We start from the raw sequence: 25,510 nt of genomic DNA, 5'->3' as shown, positions 1-25,510 counted from the left end.
GTACCCGGTAATGCAACAAAACAATGTGTTTTTGATGATTTTTATGAAGTTACTAAGAGTTTTTCATAGATTGGGCAAAATTTATTGCAGTGTGTAGTGGTAGTGGAAAGGCAGTAACAGAAAGAAAAGTGAATTTCTGAAAAATTAGACAATCGTCTTGTACCAATGACAGAATATATGCAATACTACCTTCAAAGACATGCTCTTCCCACAAAAATATGCCGGGAAATCTGAAACAAATTTTTTGTAAAGCTGTAAAAATGGTTAACTTAATAGTCGACTATTACAGAATAAGCTGTTTGCTAAACTATGCAGTGAAACGGGCGAAAAAAATCTCTTCTTTTCTGTACAATTGAATTGCGAGATGAGTTAATAATAATTTTTCAGGATAAACTAACACCATTCTCAATGTTTTTACAGAATAATGAGTTTATGTTGCTGCTTGATATATTTTCGCATTTAGACGATTTGAACGTGAATTTACAAGCATGTGAAAAACACATTTTATTAATGACGTAGTTTGAATAGCGTGAAGATACTGAGCTAAAAATTAGTTGGCGGAATATTTCCCGAAAGATAAAAATGATTTCCCGAAGAGTGGGTACAGAATCCATTTAGTGTAAACGTTGTTGCAGCTGCTAAGTTACCAGTTGAGATTCACAACCAGCTCATCGAAATGTGTGCCTATTAAACGTTATAATTTACATCTGAAGATTTAGATAATTTTTGGCTTGCTCTTCGAAGTGAATATGGAAGTTTAGTCACAGATGCATTGAAAATATTAATCCCTTTCGCCACGTCCTACCTCTAAGAAAAGGAATTTTCTTCTTTGGTTGCGCTAAAAACTAAATATAGGAATCATCTTTTATCACTTGAAAACAATTTGATTTTATGTGTTTCTAATATAGAACCACGTATGGAGAAATTTTCAAATGAAAAATAAACGCGACCATCTCATTAATTATCTTTACACGTGTACTTGTAAGTAAAATTTTTATAATAAATGATTATTTTTCTCATAAAATGATTTCATTATTGTTTACGTGTAAGTTTTACCCTAATTTCGCGAACCTCCTTTCATATCGCCCGTGGAAATCGTGACCCCAGGTTGAGAAACGCAGCTATACATAATGATATTTTGAAAGTTTTGAAATCGGCTATAGATTGATTTGATCAAATGTTATATATTTAATTTTTTATTGAAAAAAAAGTGAGAAAAAAGTTCTGGTTGAATGTTTATGGAATATTACGTGCCAACTTTACCCTTTTAATCTTCTGTTATTTACGAAAGGTATAATCAAATATTATTTTATTTTATTCTACCGTATTATCTGGGCTATTTATAATATTTATTAGGCACCAATATAAGATATTTTTGTCAGTTTTGTAAAATAAGCATTCTAGATATAAATAATGTGGTTTTTGTTTTAAATCCATATTTTAGATAGCAACTGTGAAAATGCGAAATGTAACATATGAAGTTTACAAACATCTCTCTCCTTTATTAAATATTTTATTACATCCTGCATTATCAAATACATAGACAAAATCAACACATTCAGAACTGGTAGCTTTGCTTTTTTCAGTCTTCTAAAATAAATTTGTGTGTTAAATTTGCCTCATACAACTCACGACTTTCATGTAACTAATTTTCCTTTAGTATACCTCCTTACATAGTAATTTCGATGTTGTGAAATATTACTATTAGATTTATAGCGTGGAAAATTCCACAAATATTTATTTTAGAATTCCTTTTGACTAGAGACAAACTGACTTTTTTTTTAAAGCGTTAAAACTACTAACGTTGTAATTCTTTCAGGCGTTAAATATTGTAAAGTAATTATTTTTTCATGTTTAAAATATTGCGGTGTTTCTGAAATTTTTTTTATCATATTATGTAAATGTGTAGATTTTACATACATCTGCTTTATCATAATTAAATCCAATGTTAAAAGACAAGGTCATGTTTATGAAGAAAATTACAATTTTACATTAGTTGAGTATTATTTATTTATGAATACTATCGGTGATTATTGGATATTAAAGTGTTTTAAGTATTTTATGATGCTATGTGGTGATAATCCTGTTGAGATTCACGTAACAGGAAAAATTCACGTAACAGGTTTTGAATCTGAGATTAATTACTCTATTAATCCACGGATTAACACTTTATCAACTAGCTAATTGGTGTAGCTAACAGGTTATTTTCCGGTATAGTTTTTATTACTCGATTAATTAAATATAATTTTAATGTTTTTTTATTTTATTTGATTATTATTTAAATTAATAACCTTTACATTTTCTTATACGGCTTATACGGCATTTTTATATACGGGCTGATTCAAAAAGGGCTTCTACCAATTCTTCACAAACTTAGATTTCTTTACAAATTTAAAAGCATATAAAAATTTATTTAGATAACTTACAGATTCGGTTGGGATCTCATTTCACAGCAAAACATATCTGGTTTTGACTCATAGTTCATAAACATTGGATTCGGCCACTAGCGCTGTCAACATTGTTAAAAATGGATACACTTATCTGTTGCGGAACATGCTTACTGTATGTTTTGGTTTCATGATTTTCAGTCATCAATTGCATTTCAACGTTTTCGTGGAGGTATGGTAGGAAGCCTCCTACCATACAATTATCTCTTGGCACCAAACCTTCCTTGAGACAGGTTGTTCTTTTAAACATATAAAATCTCACGCGTCCCTGAAGCTTCTGCTGAAGAACTTAGAGAAAGCTTTTCACTTAGTCCGAAGAAATCCACTCGACCTGCGTCACGTGAGACTGGCATTCCTGTTTGGTGCTTATAACGTAAAAGATTGCACTTGAAGCCGTAAAAACTAAACCGTTGTTCAACACATTACAGATGACGACAAAGTTGCTAGGCTGCAGTTTATTGTGGAAATGTTAGATTGCAGGTAACGATACATTTTTGGACAATGTAATTTTTAGTGATGAATCAAGGTTTCACATCAGTGGCAAGCTGAATATCTTTAACTGCCGAATTTGGCGTAGCGAAAACCCTCATGAAAATTTGCATCAAATTCGTGATAGCCCTAAGGTCAATGTTTTTAAACCCTAAGCAAACATAGACTGTACGGTCCGTTCTTCTTACCGACAATGGTGTCTTCTTACCGATGAAACCCGACAATGGTGTCGTTTATCTGGACGCGCTTCAACATTCTCTAATTCCTCAGTTAAGCAATGATGATCAAGATAGACACTATTACTAACAGAAAGATGGGGCACCACCTCACTACCGCCTAGAAGTCCGAGATTTTCTTGATACTCAATTCCCAGGTCGGTGGATCGGTCGTAAAGGTCCAATTGCATGGCCACATCGTTCCCCAGATTTGATCCCGCTAGATTTTTCCATGTGGGGGTTTCATTAAAGATCAAATTTATGTTCCACCTTTGCCTGTTGATTTTATTGAGCTAAAACTTCGAATTATCGCCACGGCTGCAGAGGTAATGACCGACTTGCTGGCTACAATCTGGAATGAAATCGACTTCAGGTGGCATGTATATCGCGTTAAAAATGGAAGCCATATCGAACCAAAGTGAATACTGGGTGACCAACTTGATGTGTTTTTCTACGAAATGAAGCCTCAACCGAATCTCTCAGTTTTCTCAATAAATCTTTGTGTGCTTTTAAAATTGTGAAATTTTTTATGAATCACCCGGTACATCTCGTTAATTATTATTGTTGGATGTTTTAAGTAAGGTAAAGTAATATTCGTTGTATTAGTATTATAATTATAAATTAAATACTCTTATTTTATACTAATGGAATAAAAACAGTTTACTAAAATTAAAAGATTCAGTTATCTATTAACCGTATTAAATTAATGCAGAATGCAGTCGATAAAAGAGATTTAATTTGAAAATAGTGTACACTGTTGTGAAAAAATGTTTAAATGGAAATTGGAATTATTTTCATCTGGCACAGTAACATCTTAGAAACGCTTCCATTTGAACACAGAATGATTTATAAAGCTTCACCTTTGACGGAGTCAATCGACGAGTGAAAATTGTTAGAAATTGAAATTAACCTAATTTTGCCAGTAGGGTTGTGTTCTTTCTTTGGAAAATCAGTTTCTCAAATTTAAACCGTTTTATAATTAGATCCTACAGTTACATTAAGATTTTTTAACAGCGATTACATATGAACTTCACGTAAGTTTTTATATCCAGTCTGCGATTTCCTCCAGGCTCACGTTGAGTTTATCAATGTAAAATTCGGTGACAAAGTTTAATTTTTAAATAAATATTTTCGTCAATCAATGTATCTCTTCCTACACACCTATTTATAACAATTTCGATTACAACCTCTATCCGTAATGTTCTACTCGACGAGATAACCACATATTTTATAGGTTTCCAAAACAAAATAGAATCTAATACAAATCTCCTGTTTTCACATAGGATTCTTCACGATTTTTTTTTAGAGTTGGTATCATGAATCAGTTGGGGAAAAAATATGATAGTTGGGTAGAATAGAATCGTTGATTACATAGTTGGGTAGAATATGACTAATATTCTATTAGTATATTCTAAATATTCTACTAGTCAAAATTGAATGAGGGATGGTCAAAATGGATATTTCCGTTGGAATCTGAGGGGGGTTTTTATTTCAACAGAGCCTTCAAAGAGCATTTATTTAATACAAAACCAAGAAGCAGGAAGCCAGATTTGATAGTTATCAAGAATGATAAAGCGGCTGTAATGTTCAGATTGGGAGTGGAACTATCCCATTCAAAGATCAGCACATTGTTAAGCAGCAGGTATGATAGTAGAAGGGATATAACCTTCAGTGCTTCAGCATGGCATTTTATAAGACTGTGAGGCATTAGTTTTATTATCTAATTGATCCGTTACATCTCTTCTGTTTTCATTTACTCCTTGTTTCTTCTTCTTTTCTGACGGAAAAGAAATTGTGTGTATATATATATACACATTTATATATATATAGACATTTATATATATATATATATATATATATATATATATATATATATATATATATATATATAAATGTCTTTTTTAATTTCGAACATGGATAAACATAAGTAATTTATTTTATCTCCTAGATAAGTTAACAAGAAATAATTCGAAAGATATGGATACGTAACGAATAATTCACTAAAAGCACACAATTCGGGATTTATTTGTTTGGTACTCCTTTATTTCGGATCATTTCCAGTAAAATTTTGCTGGAGATAGTTTCCGGTAATTTACAGTTTTTATAAAAATAAACTCATTTTTTCTCTAATTACTTGAAAATATAATTAAACTAATAAATAAATAATTTATATAATAAAATTATTAGAACAAATATTTTCTATTTACTTTCTTTCAACCTTGACATAGTTATTTGTAATTAGTAATTGATTTATTAAATAACTCTCTTAGTTTTTGAAAAGCTCGTATCTCTCTAATTCTCTTCTCTAAACAAAAATGTAAAATTTCCATTAGTTTAACGTTGCATTAATGTATGTACCATTTTGTTTATTATTTTAGAATAATGAATGATATAATTACATCAAATATCAAAGAGACTGAAGTTTTAATTTTTAATTTAGTAAGTAATAATTTTATACAATAATTTATTCTTTAAAGATCATCTTTTGGAAAATTACATAAGGGATTCTTCCCTTATATATTTTTTGAAATGATCAACCACCTATTCATCTGAATAATATACAATAATTTTAATAAAATATGTTCATTCATGTTGATTGACCTCTTATGAAAAATATCACTAAACAAAAAAAAAAAAAATGATGTGGATTACACACGAATCTCTTGTACGCCTATTAAATTACATTTACACATTTTTTTAAAATGAAATAAAATTTTATTTCATTAAAAACTTCTGATATTTTTTCATATTTTTTTTGTTATTGAATTTTCATCATAAACATTTTTTTTTTTACGATGAGAGGTTAATAATTAATTATTAATAAATCAATATATTTAAATTAAAAATAAAAAATAAAAGGAGATGAAATCTGATTCGAACCGATGTACCTTCCCCTAAGATCCAAACGATTCATTAATTAATATTTTATTTGATTATAAGTCTGGAACCAATGAAAATAAGTATCACATGATATATTATTGAAAAGCTCTCAATAAGGGCTTATTATTGCAGTTAAGAAAAAGTCCAAAATCAAAATGTTTTGGATTTTGGGCTGTTTTGGACACTTTGGTTCAGTCGATTGCAATCAAAAAGGAAGGCGCACGACTAGATTTTACAACAGTCCTAAATCCAAAATTTCAACATCCTACGGCTAATCGTTTTTAGTTACTGCAGATAGTATGTACAGACGTCATGCCAAAACTAGTCAAAATGGAATGAGGGACGGTCAAAATGGATATTTCCGTTAAAATCCGAAAACCTAAATTTTCTTTTACTTCTCTCAAGGACGTAATGACATGCACAGTCAACTGGTTGACTGTTCATGTTATGTCAACTAGTTGAAATTTTTTTTAACTGTACAAAGTTAAAAAAAAAATTGAATAATTAATTCTTTAAAATCGTAAATGAAATGGTTTTGTTTTATAATCATTATGTGAAATTTTTTTTTTTTTTAACTAGAGTTTGTAGTAAAATTTTATTAATAGCCCTAATACATTAAATTTTTGTTTGTTTGTTTAAGCGATGACTTATTACAAAGGATTTGTGTACTTAAAATCCTATGATGTAACAGTCTATGTTTTCTTTTAATAACAACTGAAAATCTGTGCTTCAAACAATTTTTATATAAAGTGAATTAAATAATTTTAATATGAATTAAATTAATAATGATCGAGAGTTGTTATTTTTTATTATAAATTTAAAAAAATTAATTTACATATGTATTTGAAACTTATTAATGGGAATTTGAATATACTGTATGAAAATTCGGTAGTCAAGCCAGACCTTGTACTTAAGGTCCACAAGATGAATGCGTTTTCATTTTACCACGAATATCAGCATTTAATTAAAGTTATTAAATTTTTATGCTTTTGATAATAACAAATTATTTCTAAAGAAAAAAATAATAAATAGTCAAGACAAAAATAATATTTCTGAAAGAACACATTTAAATTTTTTCAAAATAATTAAAATTGAATTCCTCTATCTCCATGGCGAGGTGGTAGGGTATCGGCCTTTCATCCGGAGGTCTCAGGTTCGAATCCTGGTCAGGTATGAAATTTTTCATTCGCTACTAAAATTCCATCGGGTTAAATGATCAAAGCATTAGATGCCCGTAATCTCATTAAAAAAAATAAATATATAAATAAAAAAATATATGTCTACATATATATTTATTATTATTGAAAAACGTTAAATACTAATGGCCAATCAGTCTGTGAAGCGGTTAGCGCGCTGACTTTTACCGGATTAGCTGGTCTCGGATTCGATTTCCGGCAAGTATTTGACATTTTTAGCTCCTATCATGGCATTTAACTCATCCTCGTTTAAATGCGTACGTATCGTATCCTTACTTGTAATAAATTAAATAAATCACTAACCCTCAATAACTGCCCAATTAAGGCAAAGAAGTAATAACACATCATGTTGCTGTTCCATCAAATATCAACGCCATTAATAAGGCTTTGAATATCGTTAACCCAAAATACCGTCGTATCCTTATTTTTAGCGACTCGTGCAGTGCACTCCAAGCTTTAAAGATTTTTACTGTAGACATCCTTTTTTTTCCCGTTAAAGCCCATCAGGATTAGGAACGGAGGGGTGATGTGGAGACCGGAGAAGCATCACAAGGCGGATGTCTTCCCGCACGGGATTGGGATGTAGACATCCTTTGGTCACTGATATCTATAATGTAATCGCCGAGTCGAGTCATTGCAACACACCAGTGACGTTTTGTTGGATTCCTAGCTACATGGGAATTCCAGGTATGAAAGGGCAGATTCCACTGCTAAAGAGGCATTTAATCCTCCCTTCACCACTCGTGTTGCTACCTCTTACTTTATTAATTATATAAAACAGTCTTGTCCAGCAAAGTGGCAAGGTGACTGGACGGCCACCGTTGGTAACCGACTTCGGCACATTAAAGATTCTGTGTTGCCGTGGGACTCCTCAAACAGAAAAATTCGTCGTGAGGAAGTGATCCACTGTCGATTGCGATTAGGATATATCTGAGTTACACACGATTATCTGATGCAGCAGAACACACACCACTATGCGCATGATGCAACTGCCGCATGACTGTGCACCACATACTTGTGGATTGCATATGTTATGCGGCGTTGCGTCGTAAATTTAAATTGCCCAGAAATATCCTTAAATTTTTGGGCAATGATAATGAAGTTTTAGACCGGATGTTTCTGGTTTTGCACCGTGTTTGTCATATTCAAAATTTGATATTGTGGCGTATAGTGTTTGTTTTGGAAAAGCTTTTAATGTTTCTGTTTTTTCTTTAATTTTTATGTTTTCGTTTTGTATTTTATTCTGTTATCCGAGAAGAGGCCCTTTACATCCCTCTCGGGTATTGTGAAATTCTGTTTAAGTAAATTTTATACTGTTTTTTGTTTTTATTTTTATGTTTCTTTTAAATAATTTTTATTGTATTTTGAGATTCTGAATGTGATATTAGTTATAAGTTTTTAGTGATATTAGTTTTAAGTTTTATTTCATTTTTAACATTTTAGTTTTATTTTATTTATAGTTTTTAGTTTAGTTATAGTTTTTACGTTAGTTCTTAGTGTTTCTATTATCCGAGAAGGGGCTCTTACACCCCTTTTCGGAGTTTATAAAGTTTAATTTTTAGTCGAATTTTTTATATTTTTATTTATTTTATAATTTTTTTTCTTATTATATTTACGCTTATTTTAATTCTTTATTAGACCTTTTTATTCCGGGCGATGATAACGCGAAAGCGTTTTTCGCCTTCAAAAAAAATCGTGTTGCTATTAAACACATTTATCATTGCTCACTCGAGTAAATTGATGTGGAATAATACAATGGATGATCAAAGAAGATTATTATTATCTTCTTAAATTATTTTATTAAATAAATTTGATATAAGAAAGCGAAAAACTTTTATCTAATATAAAATAAATGTAATTAAAAAAAATGTAATAATAATTATACTTATTTCTTTATATAAAATTAAAATGTACAATATTCTTTTTTGCTAACTTCATACTTCAAGTGTAGTTATTTATATTGTTAAAGTGTGTAAACAATGTACAATTTAGATCGGGGAAAAATAAAAAAATACTTGTATTCAAACATTTCTGTTTTGAATCATAAGAAAATACAACTCGATGTTTCGTTAATTAGTAGATTATTATTACTCGAAAATAATTGTTGTTATTCCTTAACCTCAGAAGCATCCACTAGAGAAATTAATTTTGTGAAATAAACATATTAATTAATATCAAGTATTTTCATAAATTTATTAATAGTACGCCTATGAAATTTTTAACTGAAATAAATATAGGCTCGTACACATTGTATATTAATGTATAAATCACTGTGTTTTTTTAAATCGTGAAAAAAATATTACATAAATTTCTTTATTAAAAAAAGGGAATTTGGTTGAAAAGTATTCCCGCTGGAAAAGAACTTTTAAATTAGTTTAAATCAGTTTGTTTCCTAAAAAAGTTTAAATCAATTTAAATAACATTTTCTATTAGTGATCATCCTACGTCTGGGAAATATTACAGTAGTAGATTGCTAGAGAAATTGTGATTGATTCTTTAAAACGGTAATATAAAGAAAGAAAATCAAGTAAATACTTTTATTATTTCGTAAATTTTTTTTTATAAATTTCGTTATTGGAAAATATTTTGATCATTTCAAAATATTTTACATGTATAAGTTTAGATGCAAAACATGTAGTGATCACAGTTTCTTATATAAAACCTATTGTGTAGGTGGTGAGACAAAACTAGAATTACTTTGTCTTACAGAAAAACGTAAACAAGCAAATGACTGGTTATCATCATCCGTAAAGACGAGTAATCAGTATAGAAAATTCAGCTGGGTACTAATATATTTCTTTATAAATTCTAATTAAATTTTTGAGATTTGAATAAAAAATCCTTGGGTTAAAATCCCAGAACTCTACCGCTGACCTATTTTGATATCCCTGTAAACGCTTTTTATAAATAAATTATAGGTGTTTTAATAGAAATGTTTTTCTCAAGTAGTGATTGGTATAGTATTTCTCTCAAAATAAAGTTTTAAATGTTAAGCTGCCATTTTAAATTTAGATTAATTAGTATAGTCTCAGGTTATTTAAACGTACATAACAAGATTCTTAGGTTATATTTATCAGCTGTTTAATATAATTTCTTCAGTAAACTGGAAATATTACTATCAATTTAAATTAAATTAAATTAAATCTTATCGGTTAGAACTGTTTTAGAAATCTGTGTTGTGAACTCGCAATTGTTTATTATAAATGGTTCCTTTTATATTTATTTTACTCTTGACTTGAAAGTATTGAAACTGTCAGTTTTAACTGTCGATCGTTAACTTACAGATAAAACTCTGTTGTAAAACAAATATTACTTACTTCCTATAAATTTTTAAATATATTTTTATAAAATTAATTTAATTTTAATAACTATGTTAGATAAATACAAATACCGTTGCGGTTTCACCCGAGCTACATCTTATAAAACTTCTTAAATTGCAAATAGTATTATAGTAATTACGTGTGAGCTGTTACTCTCAGAGTTATCACTCTTCACAATTTATTGGATAAATTAAAATGTTTAGATAAAGATAGTATTTCCAGAATCAGATTTTTACTGAAACCAGGAGGATAGTGAAGTCATTCAACTACTTTGCCTCCCAGTACACCAAAATTCAGGCGTTTTTTCATTCCATTTTTTGGCATTGCAGTGGTAACATATTTCAGTGATGCAACCTGTTTGAACATTTTCAAATGTTCAAACAGGTTGCATGTTTGAGTTGCATTTGTTTTCAAAAACAAATTCAGATAGTCAATTTCAGAGCGATAATAAAAAGCTGATTTGAGATCTAAAATATTCCTCGAACATTGAATTTTGATTTCGAGAGAGCGCCAAGTCTGTCAGAACGATCTGGCACAGGTTGATTCACGTTACCTACGATTATAAATTCTTCATCCTATCTCTGACTTCGCCGATCGAGACGTTATAAAAGTACTAATACCAAATCGAAAGTCAAATCTATACCGATTATGTGTATCGACTTGCCTTAACCTGATGGAACTTTTTACTTCAGGATATAAAAATCTACAGAGTGCTACTTTATTCGCGTGAAAATGAATTCTCAAGGGTAGCCTCCGGATTAAACAGTTTTTTCTTTTTTTTTGTTTAACCTCCGGGATCACTGTTAGGTATTGCTTCAGAGGATGAGATGAATAATGTGTAGCGTGTGTGAAAACGCCATGCCTGATCGGGATTTGAACCCGGGACCTGCGGATGAAAGGCCAAGACGCTACCACTCGTGCCACCCAGGCCGACTCCCGGATTAGACATTTTTTTTTGTGTTTAACCTCCGGGTCCACCGTTAGGTATTGCTTCAGAGGATGAGATGAATGATTTGTAGCGTGTAAAAATGACTGGGATTCCAACCCGGAACCTCCGGTTGAAAGGCCGAGACGCTACCACTCGCTCGGATTAGACATTTTCTTTTTCGGATTTGACATTAAATTTAGTAAAACATACTTTCTAAAGAAATCGAAATTCAATATTCATTAAACCATCAAAACTTTGTTAAATATTTTGATATCGCCATTTTCTTAAATTGTATTATCAAAGCAATTTCTTTTTACGTAAAATACAATACTAATACAGATTCATCTTTTATAGGTAATGACAATAAATTTAGTAAATCGCATAGTAAATGTCTGAAGAAGTCGATATTTGACATAGAAAATTATCGATATAGAAAATGACAATCGATATACTTATTATCTATAGATATAGACAACGACTAAATTTTGAAAAATAAGTTTTAGGTTATTTATTTATACACTTTTTTTTTTTAATTTGTGATTTATATAGTAGTAAGATTGATGAGGTTTGAACTGCGGTAAACATTCGAAGTTTTCACGGTTATCGGGAACAAAAAAAAAGATGACACTTTTTGCAGCAGTGAGATTTAATCTTAATCCTAATTCGTAAGATAAATTTGAAAATTAATATTTATTTCCAAATAAGTGATTGTAACTGACATTTACTAAAGAATTTATCTCCTTAGTGTAAATGTTGAAACTAGGAATGAGTTATATTTAGGACAGTATTATGCATATTTTATGCAAGGGACTTATGGTACCAAATCTAAAAATTATTTTAAAAGCATATTTGTTTTTTCCTTAATCTGAATTGATTAATATGGAGTTACATTAGGTAACCCATACTTGGTGCATAACATCAACATACATGGTGCATTTTTAAACAATTATAAATTACTTCTACTGAATTTGCCAGCACATGTTAGCTTTTTTAAAAATATATCTTAAAAATTATAAAATTTATAAATTCAGGTTTAAAAAAAAAACAGAAGATATCTAAAAGTAAACGAATTATGAATTTTAAAGAATTTTTTTTTCAAAAAGGTGCGTTTATTATAGAAATACCGGCCAATTAAGATAGTGAAAGAAAATTTTCATTTGAATTACTACTTTGAAACTAATTCCAATAGTTTAGATGTAAATTACTGAACGCATTCAAACGCAAGTTTGAAATGACGTATATTAATTTTAACATCCGTTATTACACATACTAGGTCTTCTTTGTTTATTAAATATTTTATTTATTCATGAAAACGATAATAACAAGCACAATCTTTTTTTTTAGAAATAATTTTGGAATAAAAAAAAAATGTTCACTGGAAATATTGGGATTGAAATTTAAAAATCGTACGTGATGAAAAATACTGATCTCGGAGATTGACAAAGTTGATTAAACTTTGCTTTATAAAAAAAAAATCACAACCTCGCTATACGCATTTAAAAGCGGCAATAAGCTTAGGTTTTATTGTAACAAAAAGCGTCTGTAAATAATATGTTACAGAAAATGAAATATTTTTTGTAAGTTTTCAATTCTTATGTACATAATCACTTTCAACTATCTAACGGAGGAGATATCTACTAAAATAAGTAGATCAGAAACACTTAACACTTAAGTAGATCAGAAATACGTAAATTTCTCAAGATTTAAACAATAAATTTATTTAATTATAATTTAAATATAACTGGAAACTAAGCAAATTTGAAGAATTTATAAGTTGAAGTAGCAATTCAAAACAATCTGAACTTTTGTTTTATCTGAATAAGTGTAAAATTAGAGTCTATTACAATTCATAAAATATAATTTTCATAAAATTGTAAATAGAAAACACTCGTAAACAATTTAAAAAAATAAAAATAAAATACGGATCTCAGATTTAAACAATCATAATCAGCATGCAAGGTAAAATTAATGAAAAACATTATAATTGTAAAACCGAGAATTTAATTTAAATAAATATTGACAATAAAAACAACAATAAATAAGTATCTTACGAAATACTATAAAAAGAGTACTTGTAACGGTTAATAAAGAAAAAGTAATACTACGAATTTATTAACTTGGTAAACATTCTTTCTAACAGTAGCAGTTATCTATTAACAACATATATTATTATTTATATTATTTATAACAACATTTCTGTTGTTTTCTTTCATATAATTTAAGTTTTGTATTTTTTTTAAATTTATCTTAAAAATTCCGCTGTATCTACTTAACAATATTTTTCAGAATTTTGTTTGTATACAACTTTATTTCTATAACCGTTTAGCATATAATTAATTTTCCTTTTTTATTTAAATCATTTTTATTACTTCATCAATAGTTTAGAAATATTGTGAATAAATAAGAAACATCTTAAAGTAGCATCCTTAATATGAGCCAGGCCAAGGTCAGCTTTAAAAATTGTTATCTAATATTATTATTATTCATATAGAAAAGGGTAAAACAATTTTTGTGCAAAATAGGGTTAGATCTTTGCTCAGTTATGTTGTGTTTTCTTCAGTTGTTGCTATATATTGGATGAAAACATTTCTGTTATGTTATTAAACAATGATAATAAACTATAAAGGCACGACAGGAACGGGTAGGTATGCTATTCTACTTATAAAGAAAATGAACTACCCCCAGCATTTGCTGGTATCCTTTGGATAAAGTAAGGACAGCGTAGTTAAATCTTGATCACAAAATTTATAAAAAAATACATCATTAAAATTTAAAAAAAAATAAGCGGGTAAATTGCATATGAATAATTTTAATTATAAATACTTGAAATAATATTTAAGTACATATTTGAACATACTAAATGTATTAAACAATTATAAAATAAATCACAATTTACAAGAGACAAATAAAAGTAATTTGGGCACATATTTATTTATTCGTTAAATGAATGTGGAGGAAACAACTTTTTTGCTTGTTTATTTTTAATAGTATTAAATAATACTAGACCACCGTGCTGGTTTAGTGGTTAACTCGTCACAAATCAGTCGTTTAACTACTGATTTTCTTAGTCGAAGTTTCTGAAGTTCAAATCCTACTAAGGTTAGTTGCTTTTATACGGATTTGAATATTAGACTGTGACTACCGGTGTACTTTCGTGGTTAGGATTCGATTAACCTCACGTTTTAGGAGTGGTCGGCCTGAATCTGTACAAAACAAACTCATTTACATATATACATTATCATCATCTCATTGGGCCGTCGGGAGCAGGTTGGTTATTGTTCACTAGTTTAACAGACTGCAACGTACACATTAGGGGGAAAAATAGTATTAAATAAAACTACACCTCCGTTGCGCAAGCAGTACCATCTCCACCTTTCATCCGGAGGTCCCGGGTTCGAATCCCGGTTAAGCGTAGCATTTTCACACGCTACATAAAACCACGTCGTGAGTAATGTTTGTTTCATTAGCAAACATATTTAAGTGCTATTTTAAATAAATTGGCGGAAGATTATTATACAAAAGCATAATATGGCCCTTTTCTGTAATCGGAAGTATTATATTAAGTCACATGAAAGTAGTGTTCTGTTTTCCGGTTTGATAAAGGTGGTGGATATTGTTATTTTTTTATGAAAAAGTGACTATTATTTTTGGTAAAGCTTATACATTCATAAATATAACACAACAGGCGAGGAATTTTAAAAACGAACACTCCTCTATCTCATAAACTAATTGTAGATTATTTTATAATATTAAGAATAATAATAGTAGTAGTAGTAATAATAATAATAATATTTAGAACGGAGAAGATATGGCTCACAGTGGATTTTATCGTGGGAAGGATGAATTTTGAATTAAATTAGTCCTAATAGTTAAAACATGATACCTTCTCGTGATTGAATTTTCATTTTGGCGTCTACTTGACGTTATTTTTCACTTATTATAGTAAAATTAAACGTACTGGCCTGTTTATTAAAATGACTGATTTATTATTAAATTTTTTACAGTTTTTTATTATTTTTTTGTAAAAATAAAATTAATTTTGTTTACATCTCAGAAATGATTGGACTTTGTAAACATATTATTCTATGTTTTTCGTAAAAAAACACAAAAAAAGAACTGTAAGATTATTCCAAACAGTACTATTGAATATATTTAAAGAAATGAATCTCACCAATAAAAATGTTAATCTAATAAATTTTTAGTACTTTTGGTTGCTTTTACCAATCGAATTGAAATTTCTTTAGTCTCGTGGGTACTGGATAAATTTCATGGCATGCTTTATATTTGTTGAAAATATATGTAATCCATGGAGTATCTGCTTTAAAATTCTGTTGCCCTCTGGGGTAGTTTCAAAACTATTTATCTACTATTATGTATATAATGTTCTTACTACTAAATTGCGAGTCTTCTTCGATAGCCTTAACCGGTGAATATTTCTTTCTTTAACCAACAAAACGTCCATATCGTAAAATAAAATATATTCAGAGTTATCTGTTTATTTTCTTTTTCTCATTTTTTTTTACTTCCTTTTTTTTTGGGGGGGGGGGGGGGGGGGTTAATATAAAATACTTGTAAATTGGTTAAATACGGCTATTTCTGTTATGAATGTTAAATATTCCAGATTCTACCTCATGGATAATTAAAAATAATTGCCTGGGTGTTGCATAATAATTAATTAATTTAGTCTAGTTGGAAGATAATCAAACCTAAACATTTATAATAGATTTTGGCTCAAAATAAAAAAAAAAATTATCAGATTGCCATAACTATCTAGCAGAATGAAAATCGGCTACATTTCTAGACTAAGTAATGATTTCTTTATAACTAGCAGTTCAGAGAGCAACTAACTAGATTAAAGTCTGTTGTCTGCTCCGAAACATTTGGAAATTTTCTACAAACATTGGTGTAGCTTGTGTAAATACTATGGAACCCAATACGATGCAATATCTGTTATGATACATTAAAACGGTTTTGAACCTTCAACGGTGTTTTATCAAATAAAATCGTAGAAGAAGCTGTCTAATAGCTTATCTTATTCAGCTTAGACTGAATAACGATACGATATTTGAATGTTGTTTTTTTAACTTCTTGTATTCTTCCCTGGTTGGTGGGTGTACTGTTTAAATTTTTACTCTGGTGAGTAAAATAAACAAAAATGTAAACAATATGATGTGTAAAGTGTATGTCTTGTCTTTAAGTTTCTAATCTCATCGAATACATTCCCAGTAGTCACAGTATAAGTAGTGTCTCTGCTGTAAATATTGGAAAAAGTATGACTAATAAACACCTTGTCAACACTATTAAAAGAAAAAAATCCCCGTGAAAAAACGCATTGCTGATGTAGAAGTCGAACTATTTGATTTTTTTTCGCATAATCCATCTGATCTATCTCACCAGTTATTCCCGACCCATCGAAAAATATTTAAGTTCTAACATTTGCTGGGTCACGTATATAATTATTCCAGTCAGTTGAAGTGTTGTACTTAATTTCTCGTTTCTGATAAACATTTTTTAATGAATTCATTTTGATGTTCTAGGAATAAATAAAAGTAAAATTATTGAAAAGGTAACTTTTAAATGTTTTTGTAACATGTTGGTTACACGCAGCTTCTTCTCTTGAAGCATCTTCTACACGCAGCATCTTCTACTCTTGACACTCTTTCCTTCATAGCCGCCTTTCACGGTGATCTGTTGCACTTAGTATTATAGTGCGGGTCAGGTATGGATTTTGACCAATAATAGATTTTTTCATTTTATAATAAATTTAAAATTATTGAGTTATAAAATGAAAAATAAATAAATTAATAACCGAAGTTGTCATTATAATTGATTGTAAGAGGTTTAATTAATGCTAAAATTAATCATATACTATCAGTAATATCGTAAGCAGGGTTTTAGAAACTGGATATCACTGTTAAGAAGGTACTTCCACTATATCTCAACGGTTTTCTTTTTATTTTTGGATGCTTAATTTTTTTTGAGTTAATTGTTTAGCCTGAGTTGGGCTTCATATTTTATTAACCACTCGTAGAGCCCTTATATTTCAAATACAAGGGCTAGAAATCTGTTGACCATTAATTCAAAATTGAAAATTTTTATGAAAACCGCTACACCTCAATAATTTTATTTAATAACAAGGTAACTAGAGCAAAATTTCATAAAAATTGAGTTAAGCATTTTCTAATAACTACATTATTAACATGCTAACAGATAAAATGTGAAAACGTCGAATTAAAATAAAAACTCGTTTATCTATCGGTCAATAATTCATCCTGGTTATTAATACTTATTTATTGCCAACGCAACCTTAAAATTAGTTGTATTTATTGATAAAATATATACTATCAAAGGAAATAAATAACTGGATTTATAGGAAAAAAAAGTCAAAAGTCAAATAATAAAATCAGTTAAAAAATGCAAAAAGAATCGACTGAAACTTTAATTGAATTGTAGTCATTTTTAAATATGAATTAACTCCGTGAAACCTCACATTAAATGCTCATCCTGTATATCTGTTAGATATTTAACACCGACTTAGATTATTATTTATTGCTTTCACCATTATTTGTTTAAATAAATGTAATTGTTGCAATTATATGTTTTATCAAAAGAAATTTCATTCATATACGAATCTATTTATTTTTAAAAATTTGTTTATGTTACTTGAATGGCCATAATGGATAAATTATCTATTATCTATAGTATCACGGTAATATAATTCTATAGGCTCGTAAAATAATTATATATAGGTTCGTTAATATTAATATTTTTGTAACATTTGTATTCTCTTTATCACAAATCTTTTATTTTTATCTTCGTTAATAATGTTTATTTAGAATGTAATAAATAATCAGATGTGTTTTGATATAATTACAACCCACAAATTTTACTTTAACAAAAGTATTAATTATGATTTATTTTAAAATCATGTTTTTCTTTTATTAATTGAGGTTTTATTATTTACAAATTTTGATATAACTTTTTAATTTCTACGAAATGTTTGGCATACTTAATGAACACTTAGCTTAGTCATTTTATATTCAATGGGGATTCATATCAGAGAGCAAGTGGGCAAGGTTTCCACTCTGTCATTTTGTAAACATATTGCAAATACTCGTAAATAACCAGATCTAATGGGTTAATTTACCTAAAAGCACTGTTGAAATTTACTGAGACTTTATAGGAGTAATCTTTCAAGTTTAAATGTGGTTTAAACTTGAAATATTAATGGTAGTAAAAAATGATTATCATCATTAAACTTTTTTTTTTCTTCTAAAAATGGCATTATGAACCGGCTGGTCAGCCGATGTAGTAGTTATCATGCTGGTTTTACTTCAGTTAATCCCGGTTGTTTTTCCAGCAGTTGGCTCATCTTTTTTTTTTAGATATAAATTTCATCCAGATAATCCTTCTCGTTAAAATACGTGATATTTAATTACAGTTATAATAAATTTATGATAATTGTTATTTTAAATATTAAATAAAAAAAAAATATATATATATACTACTAAAATATTTTATTTATTTTTTGCTTTAACCTCCGGGTCCACCGTTAGGCATGCTTCAGAGGATGAGATGAATGATCTGTAGCGTGTGTGAAAACGCCATGCCTGACCAGGATTCGAACCCGGGACCTCCTCCAGATGACGCTACCACTCGCGCCACGGAGGCCGGCACTACTAATATATTAATACTAAAAAAGCTGACAACATAGTTGTAGAACTTTCCCTTCACGCGGCTAAAGTAGCTTTCCCGGAAAATTGTATAATTGTGAGTTGTTTCGACACACGATATTGTAATCGATCCAAATTGGACATATGCAATTTACACAGGATCTTGACATTTTGACACCTAAGGAGCCCCAAAAAACCGGATGGAAATTTCCCGAATGTCTGGATGTTCGAAATATGAAATTTATATGTAGTAAAGAATATGTAGAAGAATTTTGAAAGTCAGATTTCTTGATGAAATACGATATGAAAAGGCTTTCAGAGAAATATTTTAGAAGAATTTAATAAAACGTGAAGGAAGATAAAAATAAATGAAACAAATAAGCAGGTTTTGTAAATTAAAATTACAAATATTTTTTTTAAAGATTCAAGGTCTTAGAATAATGTGTGCTCTGCGATTGACTTTTTTTTAAAGAAAATATTTGTTTATAATATTTAATTGGTACAATATTTGTATATTTTCGTGTATTAAATGTATCGCTTGATACAGTTTAATATTCGAATTAGTTAAAAAATTAATTTTAGAATTTTGTTTTATAAAAAATGAAATAGTTGCCATATTTTATTATTATTTACTTTAATATTCGTTTATTCAATTTATAAAATAAACAATATAATATAATTTAAATTTAAAAATATACGAGAGTTGAATTAGAGAATTAATATTATTTTATTTAATGACGTAAAAATGAATAATTTAATCTATTGGGGAAAAGATAATGGAATACTCACGCTTTTCCGCTGGTCATATGACATCTCTCTTTCATAACTCGCCATATTTCCCAACAAATGGAGCTGTATGTCACCGCCATAACGCAGGTCGGTAGTATTAAAATAAGAGTCAGCATGTATAATTCGTAAACTCGTAATAATTTACGATCATCAAAATTACGAACGCACCAGTAGGCTTTTATTCTGGATCCAACATCCATTTGTACCTGCAAAAAAAATTTATTTTAATTTTAAAGAAATATATAAAATTTTTGTCACGTTTCAGAATAATTTCTTAAATACAGATTTTTATCTTTATTCTATAAGCTTAAGAATTCTAAGGATAGAAACAGAGAAGGATAAGAACAGAGGTAAATATTTCGGCACGTCTTTCTATAGAGGCACGTCTTTCTTAAATTCGCCTAAAACAACTTCTTCATTTATTCTTGTACGAAACAATTCTTTTTAATTTATAAAATATATTATTAAGCACAAATGTAGTTAATTAACTGAAATAAATCTTGTATAAGCTTCATAAAAAATAAATAAAAATATTTTTGCGTAATAGTCCAACCAAATTACACAGAAAAAAAATTGTTAACTGGACTTTTAGAAGTGGAAATTGTAAAGTGACTTATAATAAACGTAAAACAAATAAATGCGTGAGCGGAGGTGTTGGAGGGATAATTTGGGGGGTTGGGGGTTGAAAAAATAATTTTCCAATACAAAAGTTGTAGATTATGCAAAAATCTATAAATTTTGTAGAGGTCACTTTTTAAAATAATCGCAAAATTTCCAAGAAAAAAGTGACAAATCTTTTTTCGTTTTTTATTTTTAATTTCTGCAAAAAATAACCAATTAATTTTGACGAAACTTGGTGAAAGTATACCTTTCTGTGTCTTAAATAACCACAAATTTTTTGGTCGCCAACTTTTGCTGAAAATCGCATTAATACAATTTGTCACCCCTTTTTAACCCCCTAAATCAACCCTCTACCACCCCACTCACGCATTTATGTTTTTTACGTTTATTATAAGCTCCTTTCCATTTCCACTTATAAAAGTTCAGGTAACAATTTTTTCCCCTCTAAATGAGTTATTTCGATTGGTCTATAACTCAGTCAGTATCTTTAGAAAAATAAATTAGACTTTTAGGATATTGTTGGATATATTCAATTTTTTTTTGCAATTTTACTACTGGTTTCTTTACGCCGCTTATCATATAAAATTATAATTTATACCATACACCCCATATTTATAATGTATAATTACATGAGTGTTTATTATAACATGTAAATTCTTTCTTCTAATACTGTAAATTTCTGAACTAAATTGATCATTATTTTGCCAGTTTATTTTTGATTAAATGATTATATTCCTACATTTTAGTTACTTTAGGTAAGTCTTTAGTGAATTATTTAATATTGTAATTGAAATACCCTGAAGGGTAGGTTAAATAATAAAAAAAAATAAAAAATTTACAAATTCTTGAGTTAATTTATAATACTTCGAAAAATTTATGTAAGAAAAAACAAAATAAAAAGTTTAATTCTTTTGGGTAAAACGCGTGCACGTGATGAATGAACCGGCTTACAATCTCAATTTAAATAATTCAGCCCAATTTAAAATTAATCTGGATGTTAATAAAGAAATGTGTGGCTAATCGCATTTACTTTAAGACAGGTTTTGTGATTAAATTATTCACCGCTCTTTGATAAAGCCAGAAAATATTCCAAATTGAAATAAGCCACTTTATTCTCACTGAATATAAGTGACTGTAATCAATTTCGTTGATTATTTTATAATTTCTTTTGACATACCGGCAACGGTAGTACGGATAACACTCCAGCTTTCTAGATAAATCTGGTGAAAAGAAATTTCCTCTAAAACATTTTAAATATAACCGTTCTAAATTCATATTGAAAGTTAAAAATGTGTTATAATGAAAATTACAGTAACAAGTTACTATTTAAATCAACTAAAAACAAAATATCCGAAACACCTTTCAGTTACAAATTAAACAAAAATTGATATAAATTTAAAAAGTGAAAATATTAGTTTATTTTTCCTACATATGCTGCTATATAGTATGTAAATAAAATGTGGACACCACATGGCTTCCTTGACGCCTATTAAATTACATAAACATATTTTTTTTAAATGAAAAGTATATAAAATTTTATTTCATTAACAACCTTTCCATTTTTTTAATATTTTTATTGTTATTAAATTATTATTGTAAACTTTTTTTATAATCAGAGGTTAATAATTATTGATAAATCAATATATTTAAATTAAAAAAAAGTTAAAAAAAGGAGATGAAGTGAGATTCGAACCGAAGTGCGTTCCCCTTGTAGGATCCAATTATGTCATTAATTAAAATTTTATTTAGCTATAACTCTGGAACCAATGAAAATAAGTACCACTTATTATACATCGTTGAAAAGCTCTCAATGAGGGCTTATTATTGCTATTAAGAAAATGTCCAAAATAAAATGTTTTTGGACCAGTCGATTGCAATTAAAAGGGGAGATGCACAACTAGATGTTACAGCAGTACTAAATCCAAAATTCCACATCCAACACTCATCATTTTTGAGTTATGCGGGATACATACGTACGTAGAGACGTCCCGCAGAAACTAGTCAAAATGGATTCAGGGATGGTTAAAATGGATATTTCCGTTGAAATCTGAAAACCGAAAGTTTTGCGATCACAATACTTTCTTTACTTCGTACTGTGAAGTAAAAATATGTATGACTATTTGAAAGAAAAGTAAAACAGTCCAGTTGCGAAAGCTAGTATTATTACAGATAATATAAATAGTAGGGCATATTTCAATGTGCTGCTTTTACTTATTACATTAAAAGTATCAAATATTTTGATATGTCTCCTCTAATATCAATAATTATTATTTTTAGAATGTTCTTTTATTTTTATTATTAATATAATTGTGAAAATTTAAATCCTTGATTTACAGATATAACAATAAATAAATCTATTATTTTCTTCTTAAAAGATAAAACTGTCCTATCAAATTATTAACTGTAATTAAATTTAATATATTTTTTCTTGGTAGAAAAATAACAATAAAATCTACTAATCAACCATAAGTTTTAGTACTACCAGAATTTGGGATGAATAAGAGAGCAGTGGTCTCTATATGTAAGCCAGTTATCTGATATTTTTATTTCTCCAATTGGAAAGGTGAGATAGCCGTTACGTTTGTACGTGTTTAAATGTATACATTTCCATAGTTTATCCGTATAACGCAAATTAATAGTACCTCTAACTGATTTCATTACGTATCGAAATTCAACAAGTAAAGTAGCGGCTGTTTCTTCTCTCCTTCAATTAATTTTACATCTATTCACAAAAATTTAATTTAATTTAATTTTATAAAATCATCTACAAATCTACAAAACACTTTATTAAATGACTCTTTTTAATAAATCAGAAACCTGGATTTTTCTTGATAAACTAGAAAGTCAAATATTCTTATTTGAGAAAGATTTAATAAATAAGATTCAAGGATAGTGGAATCAACCGGAACGTGGAAAAGATAATGGATCAAATTTGTTTGGCTGATGTGATAGGTGAAGAAAACACATTTTGTGGTAATTTATCGAAGTAGAAGCAATAAAGACGGATGATTGAAGCAAAAACAGAATGAGAAGATGGTGGAGATAATCAGAAAGATAACGTTTTAATAACTATTATTCTTATCAGAAAGTAAAATATTATCTTTTTTTCTTTTTTATGTTAGCTTATTCTGTTTAGCATCCATTTTCTACATAAAAATTTTATTTTATGGATCGACTAGGGTATTAACTGATTAAATATCATAAGGAAGAAATATATTATTAATAATAAGAAGAATACTAATGAAGTAGATGGTGAGATCTTATAATACAAAAATAAAAAACTGATAACTAAAAAACCAAACCATTTAGGTGTGTTCAAAACTCAAAGTGAATATTCAAGCTTTTTACAGGAAGAAAAGACTGGTCTTTGAATAAATCCTAAAGTATAAAAACACGAAACTAATGTATTGCCCGATTCAGTTGAGTTGAACGATTTCTATGAATAAAATAAATCATTTTACTGCTTAGAAGCAACAAATTTGAGTACAAGAGGAAAATACAGAGTAAAAGTAATTTGATCATTGTCATTAAAAATAACGGCGTAAATTAAATACGATAAAAAATCCTTTTATCATTAGTATAGTATTTGTTTCTTATTGGTTTAAAAATATATTAAAGTTCACATTAATTATGTAATTTGTTTTGTTAGGTGTTACTTTACTATTCTCGTAGTAAAAAAAAATTGTTTTAATATGTATAGCCAACCGCAATTTCAGGAGAAAGTTCTTTAATAGTAGAATGAGTTACGATGTAATACTGCAATATTAAATGATGTTACTTCTTTGTGAAAGAAAAGAGGTGGAGAGTATTAATTTATGAAACTCATTTATCAATGCTTACGTTTTATACAAGATATTAAATTGTTCAGCAGGTAGACTAATGAATTTAATAATAGGCGTACAACTTAGAAGGTAGTTTAAACCAACTTTTATATGCTTTATCAATCTTTTTTTATTTATAAAAATCAAAAGTTCGTATAATATAAAAGTTTGTTTTCATTACATTTCAATAATATTGCAATCTTAATAATATAATAAGACAGTAGTTTATTAGAAAACAAAATAATTTTTTTCTTCGTTTTGTTTTTTTAATTATTAATCCTATTTTTACTTTCCAGTCTAGCGCTGCAGTAGCTTTAGAAGGAAAAGTATTGTAATGGTCGAATTTGGGCATATGCGGTTTTCACCGAATCTTGACGTTTTGATACCTAAGAAAACCAACGAACCGAATGGAAATTTTCTAGATGTTCGTACGAACGTGCGTGTGTTCGGTGTCTCGCACCTTATATCTCTAGAACTACTTGACCGATTTTGACCAAACTTAATCAGATTACTTCTGTACATGAGGCATTGATGCCATTAAATTTTCAACTTAAAAGGTCAACGGGGTGAGGCTGTAGAACAAGGTAATCCTCAGAATCGTGATATTTCGCCTAATTAAGGTCTTATTTTTCTTGGCACATTTATTAATAATTAAAAATAATATTTGCAAAAAAACTTTTCAAAATCGCACTTCCAACTCACAAAATGCTTTAAACTAGTGACAGTTGGTGGATACTGCGTCCATAGTACTCCCTGTCACCACAAGGTGCACTAGTGTAGCGCGAATAAAATGCGGTATGTTTGAGGTTTAGTTATAATCATTGAATTATATTTTTTTTAAATATTACATTTAAATAAAATTATAAATTTAGTGGTGTGTGTAAGCCGTGCATTAGAAAAAAGTCGATAAAAATATAAATGATAAAAATTCCTACAACTGTCAATTTTTTTTTAACTACAACGCTTTTATGTATTCTTTAAGTTATGTCATTTTTTTGTCATTACCTAATTTCTATTAGTTATTTATTCATTTTCTCGTTATATTAGTTTCTTATTTATTTATGAATACTCCGGAAGTCTCCGATATCCCATGCAGATTTCTAGATCTGGGGCTCGCAGCAGCCGCGTCCC

At 28.7% G+C, this 25,510-nt stretch overlaps 1 protein-coding gene across 5 annotated transcripts in view; it reads right to left on the bottom strand.

The window, feature by feature from the left end:
* LOC142326132 (QRFP-like peptide receptor) overlaps positions 1-25,510 on the bottom strand; it is an 807,760-nt gene that overhangs the window by 96,830 nt on the left and 685,420 nt on the right. For all 5 annotated transcript variants that reach the window (XM_075368335.1, XM_075368334.1, XM_075368332.1 and 2 more), the window contains exon 5: positions 19,938-20,143. In XM_075368335.1, the coding sequence (XP_075224450.1) occupies positions 19,938-20,143 (206 nt within the window). The remainder of the gene's footprint in view (positions 1-19,937; positions 20,144-25,510) is intronic.

The sequence above is a fragment of the Lycorma delicatula genome, chromosome 6 (assembly GCF_047948215.1).
Source record: "Lycorma delicatula isolate Av1 chromosome 6, ASM4794821v1, whole genome shotgun sequence".
Classification (NCBI taxonomy): Eukaryota; Metazoa; Arthropoda; class Insecta; order Hemiptera; family Fulgoridae; genus Lycorma; species Lycorma delicatula.
Note: the sequence above shows the minus strand (reverse complement) of the source record. Positions and strands in the feature narration are given on the sequence as shown.